General features: G+C 37.2%; 1 protein-coding gene across 1 annotated transcript in view; it reads left to right on the forward strand.

Annotated features, from left to right (window-relative positions):
• NF1 (neurofibromin 1) overlaps positions 1-19,229 on the forward strand; it is a 171,086-nt gene that overhangs the window by 64,444 nt on the left and 87,413 nt on the right. The window contains exons 30-36 of the mRNA XM_024195430.2: positions 18-153; positions 5,610-5,672; positions 10,044-10,202; positions 11,795-11,892; positions 12,059-12,205; positions 12,720-12,866; positions 14,233-14,343. Coding sequence (XP_024051198.2) covers positions 18-153; positions 5,610-5,672; positions 10,044-10,202; positions 11,795-11,892; positions 12,059-12,205; positions 12,720-12,866; positions 14,233-14,343 — 861 coding nt within the window. The remainder of the gene's footprint in view (positions 1-17; positions 154-5,609; positions 5,673-10,043; positions 10,203-11,794; positions 11,893-12,058; positions 12,206-12,719; positions 12,867-14,232; positions 14,344-19,229) is intronic.

Here is a 19,229-nt window from a genome sequence, read left to right on the forward strand (position 1 = left end):
GTATGGGTCTGTTGCAGATTGGAGCATACAGAAAGTCTTGAAGCCAACCAACGGAGTCTCCTGCAGATGACTGAGAAATTCTTCCATGCAATCATTAATTCCTCTTCTGAGTTTCCACCCCAGCTTCGCAGCGTGTGCCATTGTCTGTACCAGGTATGCCCACAGCTGGGGTTTAAATCTTTAAACCCCAAGTTTTGTTGTAGAGATTGTAAAGGTCAGAATTTCTGGTTTAAAACTGTTATTTCATGCCATGGGCCAATAATAAAGTGGTATGACTATTTCTTCCTTAAAACTGTTTTATAGGATTTATGTAGTTAATCCTCCAAGCTGAACTTCAGCGTGCGTAATCTTAGCTTAGGCAATGAACTGTGTTTATGGGGCTGGCCTGGCAGACCTGTGGTAACGCCACTTTGAATTCACAGCTGAGGAGGACCCTGAGCTAATAAGGGTGGGGTCATCTGGTCTTGCTCTAATACCTCTGCTAGGAGACGAAAGGCACGGCATTGGTTAGTTACGGAGGTAAGAGGGCAGCTGTTCTTGCCAGAAGTGTACTGTGTGGAACCTTTGAGGGTGAGGGCAGCAAAGAGGGAAAGTCTGTGTCAAGTGTGGAGGAAGATAAACAAGTGTTTTGAATTTAATAGGAATATGCGCATTTACTTTCTGTACCTGGAGTGACTTCCCCTGTATAAAATCCATTCAACTAATAGATGGTTTGCTCTACATAATAGTATAATTATCCCTCAATCAATCTTTAAAAAGATCATAGGTATTAGCTACATTGGTGTTAGCTGCATAAATACAAGAGCTATTAAAAAGCCTGCTTGGTCACTGAATTTAAATAGTTGTCTTCAGTCCTCTACTTTCAGTACAGTAAGTGCACAGACTGTTATCTTTGAAGTAAAACATAACTGTTTTTCTGTTTCAGTAAAAGAAAGTATAAAAACTATTATCCACGTTAGTTCTGCAGAAATATTACTACTTCATCAGATACAAATGAACAGAACTAACGGTTTAGAATGTTCTTCAGGTCACTTTATTGTGAAGCTGGTTAAAGTGGAAACTATTACACAAGCTTCACCGTTTGAGGGTCTCTTCCTATAACTCTCTTTTATGCAAATTTTCTATTGACTTTAGTAGAAGCTCTGTCAGATCCGGCTCTTCGTTGACTCCTGTCATTTAAAAAAACTTCTAAATTCCAAGCTGATGTTGCATCAGTAAGTTTAAATTTAGATTGTCTCAAGCAGCATATCATCCCAAAATGTTAGAGAGTTGTCTTAGGACTTACTCTTGAAGGTAGCAAAACATGCGGACTCAGGAAGCGTTCTGTCTGTGAGCATAGAGAGAGCCAAGCCAGTGCAACATTCAGTCTTGATTTCCTTTGTCCTACACGTACTGTGCTCTCTCATCAAGCACTTTCTGAAAGACGATTTCTCTAAGCTCTTATACATAATCATATAAAAGCATTCTCTACTATGAAGCTATGTATTGTAATAGGAGGGAAGGTTTTAAGTTCATCTATTGGCAGATAGGACACTGGTAACCTTAAAATGGGGGTGGTGCAGCATATGTTCTGCACATAAGAATGGCCATACTGGGTCAGACCACAGGTCCATCTTCCCCAGTATCCTGTCTTCCAACAGTGGCCAATGCCAGGTGCCCCAAAGGGAATGAACAGATAATCAAGTGATCCATCCCCTGTTGCTCATTCCCAGCTTCTGGCAAACCAAGGCTAGACACCATTCCTGCCCATCCTGGCTAATAACCATTGATGGACCTATCCTCAATGAATTTATCTAGTTGTTTTTTGAACCCTGTTACAATCTTGGTCTTCACAACATCCTCTGGCTGACTGTGCATTGTGTGAAGAAATACTTCCTTTTGTTTGTTTTAAACTTGCTGCCTATTAATTTCATTTGGTGATCCCTGAGTGGTATCCAAGTTAAATTTTAAAGGTGGGATGCAAAAAATCCATGTGCGACTAAGATGAGGTAAAAACAGAGACCCCATCTGCAATTACTTTTGTGTTGAAGCCAATACATCAAAGAATCAATCCTGCTTGGCAGCATGCAGGTCAGTATGGAAAAGAGAAAAAGATACATATCCATAGCAAATAATCCTGTCTTAAGTTACGGGAGAACACACTTTCCTGAGCTATTTGTGTGTTATAAAAGAATTACCTATACAAGGGGTGGGTAGACAGAACTACTACATTGCTGTTTTCTACCCATTGAATACTCCTTCTATAAATGTAACTTCTTTGGCTTTTAAGATTAGTACTCTACAAACAATGCATTGTTTTTGGTGCTGATTGAAAATATAGGTTTTTCTTGAATTTCTGAAGATTATTAGATATCCAAAATAAATTGAGCGGAGATTATTTTATTTTTTAACTTTTTAATCACAAGTCTTCAAGTACAAAATGCCAAATAAGGGGAATAAAGAGAACTGCATCTATTTCACAGTCAAGTCATTGAAAGGTATCTCTAATCAACTCTTTCTTTTACATGGGTCTAGATCTACAAAAATAGCTTGTGCCTGTGATATAAAATAGTCTGATCATTCATTTTCTCTCTATCTAGTGGTGGTTTTAGGAAGTTGCATCCAGTGGGCTTGAGGGGATGAGAGGCAGGTTTCCTTTCAAGATGTGCGGGGGAGTTTTTAGCATTATTGACTGACAACTTTAGATAAAACCTTGATTATTGCTTCAGTTACATGACATTATTTCCTCTGGTCTAGGGTTCTATCTCTTGTATCTTTGTCTGAACTAGTTTCTTACATGCTATTACTTAGAATATTTTCAAACCTATTTCTGTTTCAACAGTATTTTGCTAACAGTTACATTTATTTGTGTACAGAAGTTTTTTAGTTCAATTCCATGGCTACTGGAACATATACACTGAGATATTGCCAGAGAAAACCCTACAGAAGACACATTTTTACTTCTCACATTTTGAAGCATTTATGTACCAACTAGGTTGGTCTTGGAACCAAGTATTGGACTTTGCCAAAAAAGTACAAATGAGATTAATTGGAAAAATATAATATTAAAAGAAACCAGTCTTCATCTGGCAATTGAGGAGTACTTGGGGTCTTTGCTATCTTTAGCCTGCTGTAAATAAGGCTTGATTTTGAATTTGTTGTGAGTAGCCTTTTATTTGCATTTCTTTGCCCATTGTCTCCCACTTTCTCCTCCTTACACCACGTTTCGTTTATCAAAACATTCATTAGCTTATTCCCCTACATTCAGAAGTACTAGAGATATTTGAAGATGGTGGCCAAGACTAAAAAAATGAGAATTATGTCTAAATTGTCATTCTTTGTTTATTTTGCATTATATAACTCTACTTTTAGAGGGCTATGGTTCATATTTAACATACAGCCCCCTTACACAATAATTTTGTTTGGTAAAGAGTAAAACAATTCTTTTAAGCAACCTCATAAATATCCCTAAGGGAGTCTGCCATCTCCCAGCATGAAGTGTATATTCCATCTTGCAAATGGGACTAATTTTGCAGTGGTTTTTTTGGCTGTATAAATGGAGTCACAAAAATAGATGTGAAGGAAATACTAATCAGAATTGATTCTGAAAATGAATTGCTTTCAGTTAATGCAACAGTCTCATTAAAACAGATTTAATTTGGATAGTCAGGACTACACTGGACAGCATTTTGGGTAGTGGAAATAGAATTCACGATAAGAGGTATTTCCTTCTTGTGTAAATCACCAACATGTAACTAACAGTTAAGCCTCTGGTTATTGCAATGGTTAGTACACATGCTCACTCATTTTCAGGTAACTTATTCCATATGTTGTGCAAGATAGGAAGCCAAGAACAAACTAAGTCAACATATCATTATCAAAAAGTGCTGTTTGGTTTGTATAAAGAGACCTGTGTTTTTTCTTAACAAATGAGGATGGGATTCTGATTTGCTACAGAAATGTATTCCCTAATGCACAGTGTGTGTGGCAGTATCTATTTCTGAGATTAGCATTAAAATTTCTTTTTAGTAAATAGATAGAATAGAAATTTCAGCTGATCTGTCACAACTTTAGTTGTGAATTGTCCTTACACCAGATTTAGCAGTGTGAAACTAGTTTTATTAGTAGGTGGATTTTGTGCTGAATTAATCGTACATGCTAGAACAGTGGTTATCAACCTATTTACCATTGTGGGCCATGTATGGAGCTCTGTGTTTTGTGGGATACATCCACACAAGATATGTATACTACCTCTATGGCCCTGAGGATGTCACATGGGCTGCAGCTGTGTGCTGGTTGGATAGCAAGTGGCCCGTGGGTTGAACCACTGTGCTAGAAGGTAAATATGAAGGGGATTGGAGATGAAAACTTTTTTCTCTAAATTTCCAGCATTTTTATTTTGTAGGCTGTTACACAGACTTTATGGTATCTACTAGAGCCCTGCACGGAACTAGTGTAGAGCCCTGCAGTGGGACTGGGATCCCACAGGACCTGCTGCCATAATAGCAGGAAGGAGAGGGAGTCTGTATTGTGGGATGGGATCCTGCGGATCCTGCAGGACCAGCTGCTGCAATAGGTGGGAATGGGTATTGTGGGGCAGGACGGGAGCGGGATTAAAAATAATCCCATGCAGGGCTCTAGTATCTACCTGAATTTTGACTTGTGGCGGTTTATTAATTATTTTTTTAAAAGAGTGCCTTGTAAGCTTCCTTGTAACAAAATGCCAAATTCTAGTGTGGCACATGTTTCCTCCTTAATGCTATCTTATTGTAATCTGTATTGATGGTTACTCCTGCTTTATTCAAAATAGTTAGTTTCGGCTAATGTGGAGGATGTGGCTTTTATCCTCATGGGTGACGTTCACCTTTGTGTAGAGGGAACAGCACGGAAGGGCTGTGCTCCACTATCTGACTTAAATGATAGTGTGAAGTGGTGTACAGGCCTTGGGCTGGCCCCTTTGACCAGGGATGAATTTCAAAAATAGTCATGGCCTAGTCAAAGCTCTTGAATTTTAAATCAGTATCAGTTTCTGCATAGACCTGCTGGTTTTCTCAGTCTTTTTATTTACAGAAACTTTGTGCCATATTGTACCATCCATTAAAATAATTTAAACCATGATTGTGGTCCAGTTATGTTAAGATGAGAAAATTATGAATATGAATCATACATTAAACTAAATTGAAGGACACACAGAGAAACATGGGAACATTTAAACCAAAAATTATTTTAAAAAGTGATGTAGACCTTTTAAAAGTTAAACCTTTGAAATATACTATTTAAAAAAATATTTGGGGGTATGGCAAAACATGTTTTGAAAGCTGAATATAATAATTTATGCTTGATATTGTTTATCATAAGCAAATTTAAGAAGTTTGACTTTTAACCTAGCCAGAAATAGTAGAAATGATTGAAACCCAACATTTGCTTGCATTGTATTTAGTGCTTTGTGAATAAGATGTAGTAAAATGAGTACATGGAATAAAAACTCCATCAAACTTTAGTTTATATATTTCATTTTTTGTTACGTTTGTTACATTTTATTGTGTAATTTTATGTACAAGTCAACATTGTTTTTTGTTGCTGTATGTAGTTGGTGCTGTGACTTGTTTGTGCTCATCTCTGTTCTGTAGGCAACTTGCCACTCTCTACTGAATAAAGCTACCGTAAAAGAAAAAAAGGAAAACAAAAAATCAGTAAGTTTGGAGAACTTTTTATTAGTCATTTCTTTCAAAGCAAAACAAAAGTCTTTTGCTGTTTGTTCAGAACATCTTCACCTTAGCCTATTTGACCTTCACTATAAAATCATTCTACTAATTCTGGCAAAAAAATAGCTTTCATTTCAATTAACACTGGAATTAAGTTTATATTTTAAATATTCTCTGTGTGCCTGTTTGAGTCAACAAAAAGGCATATTTAACCTTACTGCTTGATGTTCAATATTCTGATCTTCTGTCCTTGCCACCATTTGCAATTATAAATAAACGTTAAAAGAAAATGACTTCTAGATTTTAGGAAAATCCAGGTCTGGTTTATTTTAACATCTTGGTTTGTAGATGTTATGTTTTTTCCTGGAAGTAGGGAAACTCAGGTTAACACACATACTGCACTGAAAAGTAGTTTCACTTCATTGTCGTGTGAATTATTTTTTATTTATTTTCCCTTAAGTTTTACATTGTGAGTAACCAATAAAATTTAGCATTTGTACTTATTCAAAATGAGCAAATCTCCTAAGGTAAGCCACTACTGGGTTAAAGAAGATAGATTTTAAATTGACAATTTAGTATTATGCTTTTGATTTCCTTACAAGAAAATGTGTGTTCATATAGTGATGTCATTGGAAGTTAAGATTTATTGTGTCTTGAGCGATCTCAGTCTGTAGTGTGTGAATACTGTGGAGAATAAGATGCATAAAGGAAGAATGCATGGGATTAGTCTGAAAAAAAGTTAATTAGTGATTGGTGAAATCGTGAGAATTGTGGGTGGATTTGTAAGTGAAGAAAAATAGTCTTTAATATGTGCTATGTATTAATGATATGTTTTCCATGGCATTTCAGGTGAACTAGAAGTTGCATGACAGTCATTCTGGGTTAAGAACATCTTTAGTAGGGTTAGATTTTATCCTGAAACTCTATTTTTTTAAGGATTTAAAATTAAAAATCTTTTTGAAATACAGAGTCTAGGAAGAAAACGGGATTAAATATTCTAAATTTTACACTGGAGATTTATTCTTGCAACAGATGCAATTTACATTAAACACTATCATTTATTTCCTCCTATTTTTGAAAAATATAATAGTATTCTGTGTACTGAGTCTGTATAGGATTATCTTTAAACTTTACATTGCAAGGCTAAAGGCACATTTGAAACTTTGCAGAGGAATGGTTGACCTTTCTTAATTTTATCTGATGGAGAATTATTCTGGTCCTAACAGTTTTCTTTTCTTTTAAACTACTACACCATTGCCGTTGAGAAAGAATAGATTTTTAACCATAATCCTTTTGATCCAGGAAAAAATGCTTTCTCCTGCTGACTCTTGAGCAGTATTTATCTAACTTAAATTATACAGAGCCACACTGATATATTATCAATGATGTATGCAACTGAACACTACTAATAAATACTTGATGTCTGAAGCAAAACGGTGTATTTATAGGAACATTACTGAGATTCGAGACTATTAACATTTAAGCTGTTTAAAATATTGCAAAATTTCATACCTTAAGACTTTTTGGTCAATAGTGGTTAATAGAAATCAAATTTTGTTGCTGTTTACTGATAAAGTGGTCTGGTTTTGATTGAAGTTTAAACTTCAGTACAGAACTTGTGATGTTTTAATGGATTGCGGTACTAAAAAAAATCTGCCATGTGACTATACTAACTTTTTAAAAAGCCCTGCCTCTGAAAATAATATTCATTTATTTTGACATAATGTACGTTTATTCTATCTTCGTTCTCGGTGGGGGTTCTTCAACTTTTAAGGTTCTTGGTACTAGTGATATTTGAAAAAGTAGCTGCAGTTTGATAACTGAAAGCTGTTTTAAACACAGTAAGTAGTCTAGTTAAATATAAATTAAATAAACTGGGAACTATTACCCAAATACTTAAAATAAACTATAATCTGTTAAGTTTCCATGCATTATTAATCACGCCTCTTCATCAGCAAAATTTACATGTTGAAGATTTCTAGGTTCTTTTACCCTTTGAAAGTGAATTCTGAGGCCTGGAGAGCCTGCACAACTGCTACTTGTAATGATGCAGGTTCACTACTACCCCTGGGTATCCTAAACCTTGATACCCATCTTTCTCATTCATTAAAGACACTTATATTGACGTTTAAAGTTCTTATAGGCAGAGGTGTCCCTGAGCTATTGCTTGCTTTTTCATCATTAGCTGTTTAGAATATTCCCTGGTGAGCTTGTTGAACTTCTTGGTGTCCTCAGAGACCTCTATCAGCCTTCTTCTACAAGCAAATGAGAATACTCACACTGATCCTGTTAATCTGTGCTGTCAATTACCTTCTGAAGGTACCTTTTCCACACTAACAATTCTTTTGTGCTTTCTCCCCACTCCATTTCTTCAATATACTTGTTAAGACTAAGCGTCAGTAACATTTCATGGATGAAAGGTAATGAGACCTCTGAACTACCCCAAAGGGATTTTCTGCAGTGTCTTCTCCTGTTCCAGAAACCAAGAACAAATAAACGGAAGGACCAAATAACATAATACTACAAAAACTGGTTGTAAAATTTAGGCTGTGGGGTCACACCATGGTTGTTTCAGCTGCATTCATAACAGCTTAAGTCCTCATGAATCCTGGAAACCTACATTTGCCGTGGCAGGATATCTTTTTGTATTAAAATAACATTATTGCTGCATTTCTCTTCCCTTCTAAACAATAAGATGTAGAACAATACATACTGTTCCACAGGCTATTTTGAAAAAGCACGTGCTCTTGGATCCAGTCTCGCATTCCCTGTTTGCTTCTTGGAACCTTAAATAGAACTTGATAAAGGAGCAATCCTAAAAATATAGGCGTGAATATTTATTTGTAAATTATCCTTGACAGCATTGACTTTCGCACTGAATTTATTCCAGTAGCCTGCAAGTAATTTACATGTAATCCGTACTTATCAGTACAATTTCTTCATGGATTGTCTGTCCTCAGCTTCATTCATTTTAAAATTGAGATGGTAGATCAAGCTGGGGAACTCTAGTATTGTATTAAAAGCCCTGTGTACAGCAAAAAACCATACTGATATATGTGATGATCAGATGAGTAAATCAACTTGTTTAATGCCTAGCCTCCTGCTGTTCTATGGAAAGGTGCTTTAAAGAACTACTGTCGGGTTTGAAGGGCATGAACTTTCATATCTACAGAAGTAGCTATCACTGTATCACCCACAGGAGATTTTTCTAAGATCCCATAGTATAATTCTTACTGATGTTCTTCAGATGGCATTTCAGAAGTCTAAGTAGTACATGTACTCAGTTTAGCAGTCTAGAAGGTTCTCCTCAGATCTCAGCATTTCTCAGAAACCTCATTCCAAAGATTTTTTCAGATGAACTAACTTCCAGTCAGTTTAGTGCTCTAAGCGGTAACAAGTTTTTCTTTTCAGTCCCTGAGTTCATAAGCCTTTTATTTATTTAAATGCAAAGGGTCTTTAGGTAATAACCCAGAAGACTTAGTTTCTCTTTCTATATATTTCATTCTGTTCATTTTACAAAATATTCTAACTATTTCGGACTGGATCCCAAAAAGTAGTACCTAAATCTACAGTTTTTCGGCAAATTCTGTTCCCATCTTTATATGATTTTGCTGGGCACTGAAGTGGATAAGAGGGAAGGATAAATGTGTGCAAGTTAAGAATAACGTTGAAGAGCAGAATTCCTCTTTTCCAATATAACTGATCTGTTCTTGATCATATCATTTCATTTGGCAAAATTGTTGAAATGGTGGGTTATTTCTCTTCAAGTTTTCTTTCAGGTTCCAATGAAGTCTTTCCTCCAAGGTTAAAAGTACCTAAGAATCATTATAATGTAAATTTTAATGGTGAAGAGGCTTCTGTGAGTAATCTTAAAAATCTGACAAATTAGAAACAACACTCTTCCCGTGTTTTTGACAGGGACATAATATATATCTGAACTGAATATGTTGGAATAATTGTCAATTATTACTTTCTTAGTGACTAATAATTTTTAAACTACTTCTTGGATTTGTACCAATTTGAACCTCTACTAAATAATTTCACCCACATGGGGATGGTTATATGAAACTTGCAGTAAAATTATGTACTGTCTGCTTTAAATATCCCTCTTCCTCTTGCACTTAATTATCATGATGGTGTTATTTCTCTAGGTTATTAAGACATTATAACTCCGGATTTAAACAATATTCTCAAATCAGCATAATCCTACTCAAATGTATCAATCCTGTATAGTTATATTTATGGTCTGGAGTGTTTGATAAATACTTAAAATTGGACTACAGCTACTTTTTGCAGCATTCCTTCCTCTTTTACTTTAATTCAAACTGTGTCTTTATAATTCTCAACTTTACTTTTTAGGTTGTCAGCCAGCGGTTTCCTCAGAACAGCATTGGAGCAGTTGGAAGTGCCATGTTCCTAAGGTTCATCAATCCTGCAATTGTCTCCCCTTATGAGGCAGGGATTTTAGATAAAAAGCCTCCACCTAGAATTGAAAGGGGCTTGAAGTTAATGTCAAAGGTGAAGGATTGAATTTGCTTGATTCTGTATTTTTATTTGGACTTACTGTGTTTTCTAGCTGATTTAATTTGGCTTTAACTCTGTTTAAATAACTATAAGGAGACTTAGCTCAGCTTTAAGTTTACTGTAGCCAGGACTTCAGTGTTTAAATGCATATGTTTTCTATTATTTTTACAGCTAATTTGAATTGTAGTTTCTGAACTGTGCTTGGGTATACATCATAATTCTAATGTGCAGGCTTTATATCAGTCTAGTTCTTGAGGGGAAAGATTTGTATAAAAAACAAATATTTTGATGTCTCCCAGTAACCTAAATATAAAAGAGCCGTGTGCTGTTTGGCCTTCCGCCCATATTGCTATTTTTTAATTCTCAAAAATTATGTGTCAAAATATTAGACAGTTGTGCAAAATTCAAGCTTTGGGCTGCAGAGTTCTGATTGAAAATTATTAATAGCTCAGAAGTGAAGGCACACAAGAAATTAAGCAGGAGACGCTGATAACTGCTGTCTAAAAGGTAGTACGACTCAACCTTTGTTCCTGTTAAATTTCAGTTCCTCACTTCTGAAAATTATTTTCAAAGCCTCGTGAAGATTTTGAACTTCAGTGGCTCTACATGTATCAGAAAACTTGACATGTGTGTGCCTTACTGTCATGTAAATACTTTAATGTTGAGTACGCCTCCGATGCCTCTAAATATACCTACATAGGAGGTTGTTGAAAAGCCAGTAAGGCACGATAGGCTGACTACGCCTTTTTAATTACGTTGTATAAAGCAACTTTGATGCAGCACAAAGGTAATTCCACTGGTAGTTTACCTGAGAAATCTTTGCCACACATCTTATGTAAAAATATAGAAACCAGGCTTTCTCGTGGGCCGGTGGCCTGTAGTCAGCCCAAATATCTGTACTGCAGTTAAACAGCTGCTTAGTTTGAGCCCTGCAAGTCTACGTCAGCTGGCTCAGGCTAATCACAGGTTTTTAAGTGTAGTGTAGACGTACCCTTAGTGCACAGCAAGTTGGGCTGTTTGAAATAGCTGTACCTCAAAGTGCACTCACCTAGTGAATTTTGTAGTTGAAAAACATTTTTCTCTGTAGACTTGATTCAACTCGTGACCACTAATCAGTGTAATTATGCGAGTACTGAGAGTTTGGGGGAAGAAAACACCATTCCATGGCTGCAAGAGGAATAAATCCCCCCTTATTCTTGAAGCCTACGTGAAAGGCAATGCAGTGAGCTTGTTCTGACCTGGCCCCAACTGCTCCCTGCCCTTTCTGTCCATTCCTGTAAAATTTCCCCCTTCTCACCACCCCCGGTGAAAAGGAGGCTTTAAAGGTGCAAACACCCCTTTTCTTCCAGCCAACTGGACAAAGATCCAGTTACATAAAGATTGCAGTGGGCACAGTCTACTGAATTGAAATTAATTGGGTTGTTCAACAGCCTTTTTGTGTGTCCCCTGTGGATTTTTACAGATAAATAGAAGTGGATGAATCTGCCAAAGTGAGAAGAGATGTTTCATTGGCACAGCTGCATTAAGTGTAACGTGTAAAACCTCTGCGTGCCTGTAACAATTCTATTTTCTATTTTATTGTTTAGATACTTCAAAGTATTGCCAACCATGTCTTGTTTACGAAAGAAGAACATATGCGGCCTTTTAATGACTTTGTAAAAAGCAACTTTGATGCAGCACGAAGGTAATCCCCGTGATAGCTTACCTGAGGAATTTTTGCCACACATCTTATCTAAAAATATAGAAAGCAAGCAGAAAAATGCTTTCTCATGGCTCTGTGACCTGTTGTCAGCCTGCTGGACTGATTTTTCCTTGCTAATCGGAGCAATTGGTTTTCTGTCTCCTCTTAGGTTTTTTCTTGATATTGCATCTGATTGTCCGGCTAGTGACACTGTCAATCACAGTCTCTCCTTCATTAGTGATGGCAACGTACTTGCCTTACACCGTTTACTTTGGAACAATCAGGAGAAGATTGGCCAGTATCTTTCCAGCAACAGGTAAAAGATTTGAATAGTATGTGGGAGGGAGTTGATGATGCAATTACAGTTCAAGATGACAAATCAATTAATTCACATCCTGGGGATTGGCATGGGCAGGTTGACTTTCATTCATTAGCTATTACTTAAAAGAACATTGAACTAACTTACTTCTCTTATGATTTTTTTTTGTCTGAGGAGACCATTAGTTTGCAATATCCATAATTTTCCATTGCCGTTCTTCATATTACTGTTAGCCACTTACAGTAATCTACTTGTTTCCCTATGTCACATTCATATTGAGCCCTGTGCATCAGTTATGCTTTCTACTGTGAACAGATTTCTTATAGTTGTTCACTAAACACTGCAATACAAACTGCAGTATAAAATTTAACATTCTTTACATGCCTAAAAATAATTGGAATGAGCAGCCAGCTCATTCATGGTAAAGGGAAGTTATTGGACAAAAATCAGGAGGGGTGCTGAGTGGTTAAGTAGGATTTGTTGTCTCTTGTAAGTAATATATTGTCTCTAGGGATCACAAAGCTGTTGGAAGGCGACCTTTTGACAAAATGGCTACTCTTCTTGCCTACCTGGGTCCACCTGAGCACAAGCCTGTGGCAGACACACACTGGTCCAGTCTAAATCTCACCAGTTCCAAATTTGAAGAATTTATGACTAGGTAATGGAGCTACTTGAAATTGAAAAAATTGGCTTTTTTAAACTTTAAGCGATCAGTCTTATAATTTTGATGTAGCATGTACAATAACTCCTCACTTAACGTCGTCCCGGTTAACGTTGTTTCGTTGTTATGTTGCTGATCAATTAGAGAACATGCTTGTTTAAAGTTGCACAATACTCCCTTATAACGTTGTTTGGCAACCGCCTGCTTTGTCCACTGCTTGCAGAAATAGCAGCCCGTTGGAGCTAGCTGATGGGGGCTTGGAAGCAGGGTGGACCAGCAGTCCCCCATCTGCTCCCCTAAGTTCCCTGTGTGGCAGTTGCACAGCAGGCTATCAATTGCTCGGCAGTTCAGGTGTCCCTCCCCCCACTGCCATGTGCTGCTCCTGCCCTCTGCCTTGGTGCTGCTCCCGGGAGCCTCCTGCTTGCTGTGCAGAGGTGGGGGGAAGAAGGGTACTAATGTCAGGGTGTCCCTCGCTCCTGTACCCCATCTCCACAGAGCAGGGGCGGGACATGACAGGGCTCAGGATGGAGGGAGCTTGTTGGCAGCAGCTGCTGTCTCAACTTGCTGATCTACTTGAAAAGGCCGTGTACTTAGAGTAGGGTCAGTGTACTTAGAGGCAATGTGCATCTCTCTAACACACACGGTGTGTCTGTCTCTCCCTATTCCCTCCCCCATCTCTCTCTCACACACACACTCACACACGGTGTGTGTCTTTGTGCTGTGTACTTCCCTCCATTTGTACTGCCGTGTACAGTGTGAGGCTACATTAACAACGTGTTAACCCTTTGGGTTCAGCCGAGTGCTAGTTCATCATTTAGCAATAAGGCATTCCCTGGGAAATATCCCACCCTCTTCCACCCTTTGACTCCCCCACCTCAACCAAGCTTCACAATAGTCTTTTATCTGGTGAAAAAAATTTCCCTGGAACCTAAACCCCCCTTATTTACAATAATTCTTATGGGGAAATTGGATTTGCTTAACATTGTTTCGCTTAACGTAACATTTTTCAGGAACATAACTACAACGTTAAGTGAGGAGTTACTGTATATACATAAATACTTTCATACCTAATGAGCTCTTTCGGGGGGGGGGGGAGAGGTAGAACCAAATTTAAAACATTTGAGTTCTTTTCCACTCAAAAATAGAGAAATAAACTCCATGCGGAGTGATTTTTTTTATCACAAATGTCAGCTCATCGGTAATATGGAAAACTCTCAGAAAACAGATGTGGTATTTAAAAATTAGCTTAACAGTATTTAATGAAATGTTCAGACAGTTTTTAAAGTGCAAATGTGCAGTTTTTTCCCTAGATGTCTATGAACAAATGATGTCAATGTAAAGTAATAATTGTGCTGATTTCTAGGCACCAAGTACATGAAAAAGAGGAGTTCAAGGCATTGAAAACATTAAATATTTTCTATCAAGCTGGGACATCAAAAGCTGGCAATCCTGTTTTCTACTACATTGCTCGGCGGTAAGGAAACTTTTATCTTTCCTTTGTCTTATAATAAGCACTGTAATACCAAAAGCAGCAAGTGCATATAAGACAGATATATGTGCTTCTCACCAAACAGGAATTTGTGAACATATGAGATTTGAGGTGAGAATATACTCTTGTGGCCATCCAATTTCCTGGATCAGAAATTTATCGATATAAATTGTATGGGCACCCATCCCATAGTTTCTCAGTGCCTGGTGGAATGTATTTAAAGTTCATTGTGAAAGGGTTACATTTTACTTTAGGAAGTGAAAAATTCAGGGTCAATTAATATTAAATTACCCCCACAGTGCATATAGATGGTACTAATGTTAAGTCATATCAATAACTTCCTTCTCTTCAGAATTTATTGCAGAAGAAAAATTGGGAATTAAATGCAAAATGAGGTGGCAAAATGTGTCATGGAATAAAAACTTGAAAAATACTTAAATCCTATTTTCAGTAGTGATTTAGGCACGTAGGACCTAAGTCTCATTGAAAGTCCCTGGGACTTATGCTCCCAGATGCTTAAATTGTTTTTGAAAATGGCACTTGGGCTTATAAATCACTTGGGTACTTTTGAAAATTTTCATATGACATGGGGTGGCGCATATGATGTATGCAGAAGTCTGATTAAAGAAATGGGGAGAAAATCAGTTTAAGTAGTGAAGAATTGACTACAAATTTTGCAAACTATTTAATATTAGAACCCAGGACTGTGGATATTTTATCTTTGGTCTTTCACCATACTAGAACAATTCACTAAAATAATTGATGATTTTTGCTACACTAATGTTGAAGGTTTCAAGAAATATATCTGACACAGGATTATTCTTTTCAGATTACCAAGGCAAGTATTTCACTGTAATCTTTTAATTTTTACATCAATTTTACTAATAGTAGTGAAATGATTGCAGTTTAACATAGTTCGCATAACTAAGTAGTATTACTTATTGTTGACAAAGGATTACACTTTAAGTTAAACATCAACAAAAATGCAAACCAAATAAAGTTGAAGTCTTGATCTTGACAAACAAAAAACCATAGTGTGAATGACAAGTGGAACATATAAGGATTTGAGATATCAGTGTGTCTTGCAGGAGAACAATCAGACAATTGCAAAGAGAACATGACCTCTTTTTATAGTTATCTGAGTTTATTAGGCCAAAACGTTTGGTTACTCTACTAGAATTGTGCACATTGGACACATGAGGATAGATACATAGGAAATAGGGTCATATTTGCATAATTTGGCTTTTGTGGGGGGTACGTATACTTATTTTAATACATAAAATGTAGCTTGGTAAAACAAGTGTAATAAGACTAATTTCCATAGCTTACCAATATTTGTAATACATTTGGAGTATGAGCTCTATTTGACAATCAGCTTGTTACAATTTGTTAGAGTGGAAAAAGTCATACAGTTTTCTACATTTTTTTTAATATAAAATGCTTGGACACTTTTTGATGATAATTCGAGAAATTTAATAACTTTACAAATTGAAAGTACGTATTCGAACATGGTCATTAATTTAGCAACCATAAGTATAGTACTGCTGCTGATCCACAATATTAAAACTCTCAGAATAGTGAAGAACATATTGAACTGATAGAGGTTAATTGAAGTCAGAATGGTGATTCATAGAGAATTTGGACTCCAGAACTTGATTGTACTACCAGTGATTAGGAGGTAATGAACACTATTTTTATAACAGTTAAGCAAGCAGTTATAAACAATTCACAACCAAATGATGGACATAGTAAAAGATGCAATAGTCATGAGAGTTAAGGTTGTAGCTACTGAGCCTCCATGCTGCATTGTGCCTGCGCTATTAGTGACTGTTCCATTATTTGGTTGAATGCTGGTTCCATTAATAGGTTTAGTGTTGGCTGTCATCTTTGGTGCAGAGGAGCTAGGAGTCATGGTCGTCGCTGTTGTTGTATTTTCTGGAGTGACTAAATGAACCTCATTTAAAAACATGAGAGGCAGGACTACGCAGCACAATTTCAACAGCATCTTCTGTCTGTATTAAACATTTCACATAGTTAGTATTTTCACGTTGTCTGGCATTCTCGAGTTTTGCTAATATGAAGTATACATTTTTAAAAGAAAAAAGCTGTTCTGTCATGTTAACTATTAGATTATTTTTCAGTGGAATCGGTTAAATTCCAAGAGTAAGCTACCTACCTATTGTAGATGTTTAGTCAATTTTACCACAAGATAATAATCCATACCTTATTCCAATTTCAGTTTCTTATGGTGAAAGTAGATAACAGCTTCTGAAGAACCCCTCTGAGTGCAGCCTCTAAATTTACAACTGGTTTCTGCATTTATATATAAATTCCTGAAGATGTCGTCATAAGTGGTTGGCTCCAATCTTTGCATTTGAGTCTCTAATTTCCAGAGCAATAAACATAACGAAAATTCTACCCAACATCAATGAAGGAAGTAAAATAAATTTTGAGGCTTTTTCCTCATTCCGGAATACTGTACAGTATTAGAGTTCATAAATAAACACAACCCTCCCCCCATCACTTAAGGGAAAATGCATGCTACATACTATTAAAATGTCTGTGAAGTGCTAAATGGCTGAAAACTTCCAACTAAATTACTTTCATAACTAAAAGACTGCTAGATTTAGGAAGTATCAGAAGGGTAGCCATGTTAGTCTGTATCCACAAAAACAACGAGGAGTCCAGTGGCATCTTAAAGACTAACAGATTTATTTAGGCATAAGCTTTCGTGGGTAAAAAACCCCACTTCAGATCCATGCCCAAATAAATGTTAGTCTTTAAGGTGCCACCGGACTCCTCGTTGTTTTTGTAGATTTAGGAAGACGTTTTCAGTGCAAGAAATCCATTGGGGCGGCCACTTACGAAATGAAAATGTGTGACCAGTTACAACTGCATGATTAAAAAGTCAACATTATTTTAAGAACACTTTGCACTTATATTGCATTTCACATTTTAAAATTACTTCACACAGGCCATTTGGTACAACGAGTTAGTTACTTTAGGCCAGTTGTATGTATAGGAATCCTCTTGGGATGACCTGAGTTAGGGAATGCTGCCTAAGCAGCATAGAGAGCCTCTCGTGAAATTGGGCTCCTCATCTGCCTCCTGGTGTGAGGCCTACAGTGCTGAGAGGGGAACCACATGAGAAAATGCTAAAAAAAAAAAAGGTCAGCATTAGCTTATGCAAGGAAAACCCGAGGCTTGAAGGGGATGATGCTGTGGAGAATTGCCTTCCCATCACTCCACCCGCCCTCAGCCCAGCTATACTACTCACTACCATACAAGGGGTTTTCATGGAGTTGGAGGGAACAGGATGAATAGTGCTATTGAGTCTCTACCCCGCTTACCCCTTTTAGCACAAATGCCACAATTTGTTTTTTTGAGACACAATCTAGCTCTTTGAGGACTAATGAATGGTCATCATTTTGGCTGAGAGAATGACTGAAATAAGCCTTTTCAGTGTCTGAATTGAAAAGTCAGCTTAGCAGTATGAATGGCTGTATACGAAGTGTGACTATTGAGTAACCTTGTAAAAATCAATTGTGAAAATGAGCAACTAATAAACTGTGTATGCTCTTATGGTAACTAACCTGCATTAAACAGTTCAGCATAGTTGAGGTGTTTCACGTATTTCATAATGGAGACATGAGATTAAATTTCAAGTTATTTAAAATGGGTGGCATATGAATACATGCCCATTTTTTAGCTTTATTGATTTTTATTCCAATATTATTGAACTAATATTAAAATAATATTGTTCCATTGAAGATTATAGCTTATGCAACTAATTTTTAGTTTCCTTAGGAACACTGTGTAGCTTCATTGTACATAGTGTGCCTTTGCTGGAGTGCCTTACTGTTGAATGAGTAATTCTATACTAGGAGGACTCAAATTGAAACTCAGGTTTGTCTGAGTATTGTGGTTACACTGATAACTGGAAAAACAACTCTTCCTTAAAAGCTTAAAGTAATTAAGGTAAAGTGAGCACAGCACTCAGATTGTGAAACGAACCTACAAGTCTTAACACAGTGTGCCATGTATTTACAATTACTTCACTTTCATTTCTTCCAACAGAATCCTTAGGCCCTGTCTACACCCAAAGTTGCAGCAGTTTTGTTAAAGACGTGTTCTTTCTTTGCATGCTGGTCCCTATGTATATTCCCCTGTGGGTTCATAGGCACTGCATGGAGTGGAGACTGGAGAATTCTAGTAAGTATTGTCCTTTGGTCGGCACCACTGCAGTTGCTCTCCTTGTGTTCTGTACTGAGGTATACAAGGGGTGGTGCAGACTGACACCACTCCAGTTTCTTCTTACCGCTACATGGCCTGAGTTGGAATCCTCCAGTGTCAGGAACTGATCCTCTTTGACATTCTTTCCTATAAATATTTGCAAGTTTTATGTTAGTTGTTAATAGTTTTCATAGTTAGATTAGTAGTTAGTTAGAATCTCCACTCTGGGGAATCTTCTGATTCCTTGTCTTGGGACTTAGATTATACCCAGGCGCCTGGGCTTTAAGAATTGTCTCTTTCCCCTGCTCCTTTTCGGTCAGCGACAGCCACCAGTGCTGTCTCTGCTACCTTAGAGAAGCTCATACCTCCACTATATGCAATATTCACGGCTCCTTTCCCAACCGAACATGGCAGGTATGAGAACTCTGGCTTCAGAAGTACCTAATGGAACGTGCCATGAGACCTCAGTTGGATCCAGGAAACCCCCCTGCACATCTGTCTGAGACATTGAAGCGCATGCTTCCTAGCTCAATGTATGACACAGGAGCGAGAGCGACTAGAGCGAAAGACTGTTAGTCTGGGCCCTCTTATGAGAGTAAGAGGTATTCTCCTAAATAAGAGCTGATCCCCTCCTAGAT

This window comes from Terrapene carolina, unplaced genomic scaffold (genome assembly GCF_002925995.2).
Source record: "Terrapene carolina triunguis isolate 2854851 unplaced genomic scaffold, T_m_triunguis-2.0 Scaffold231, whole genome shotgun sequence".
NCBI classification, from domain to species: domain Eukaryota; kingdom Metazoa; phylum Chordata; order Testudines; family Emydidae; genus Terrapene; species Terrapene triunguis.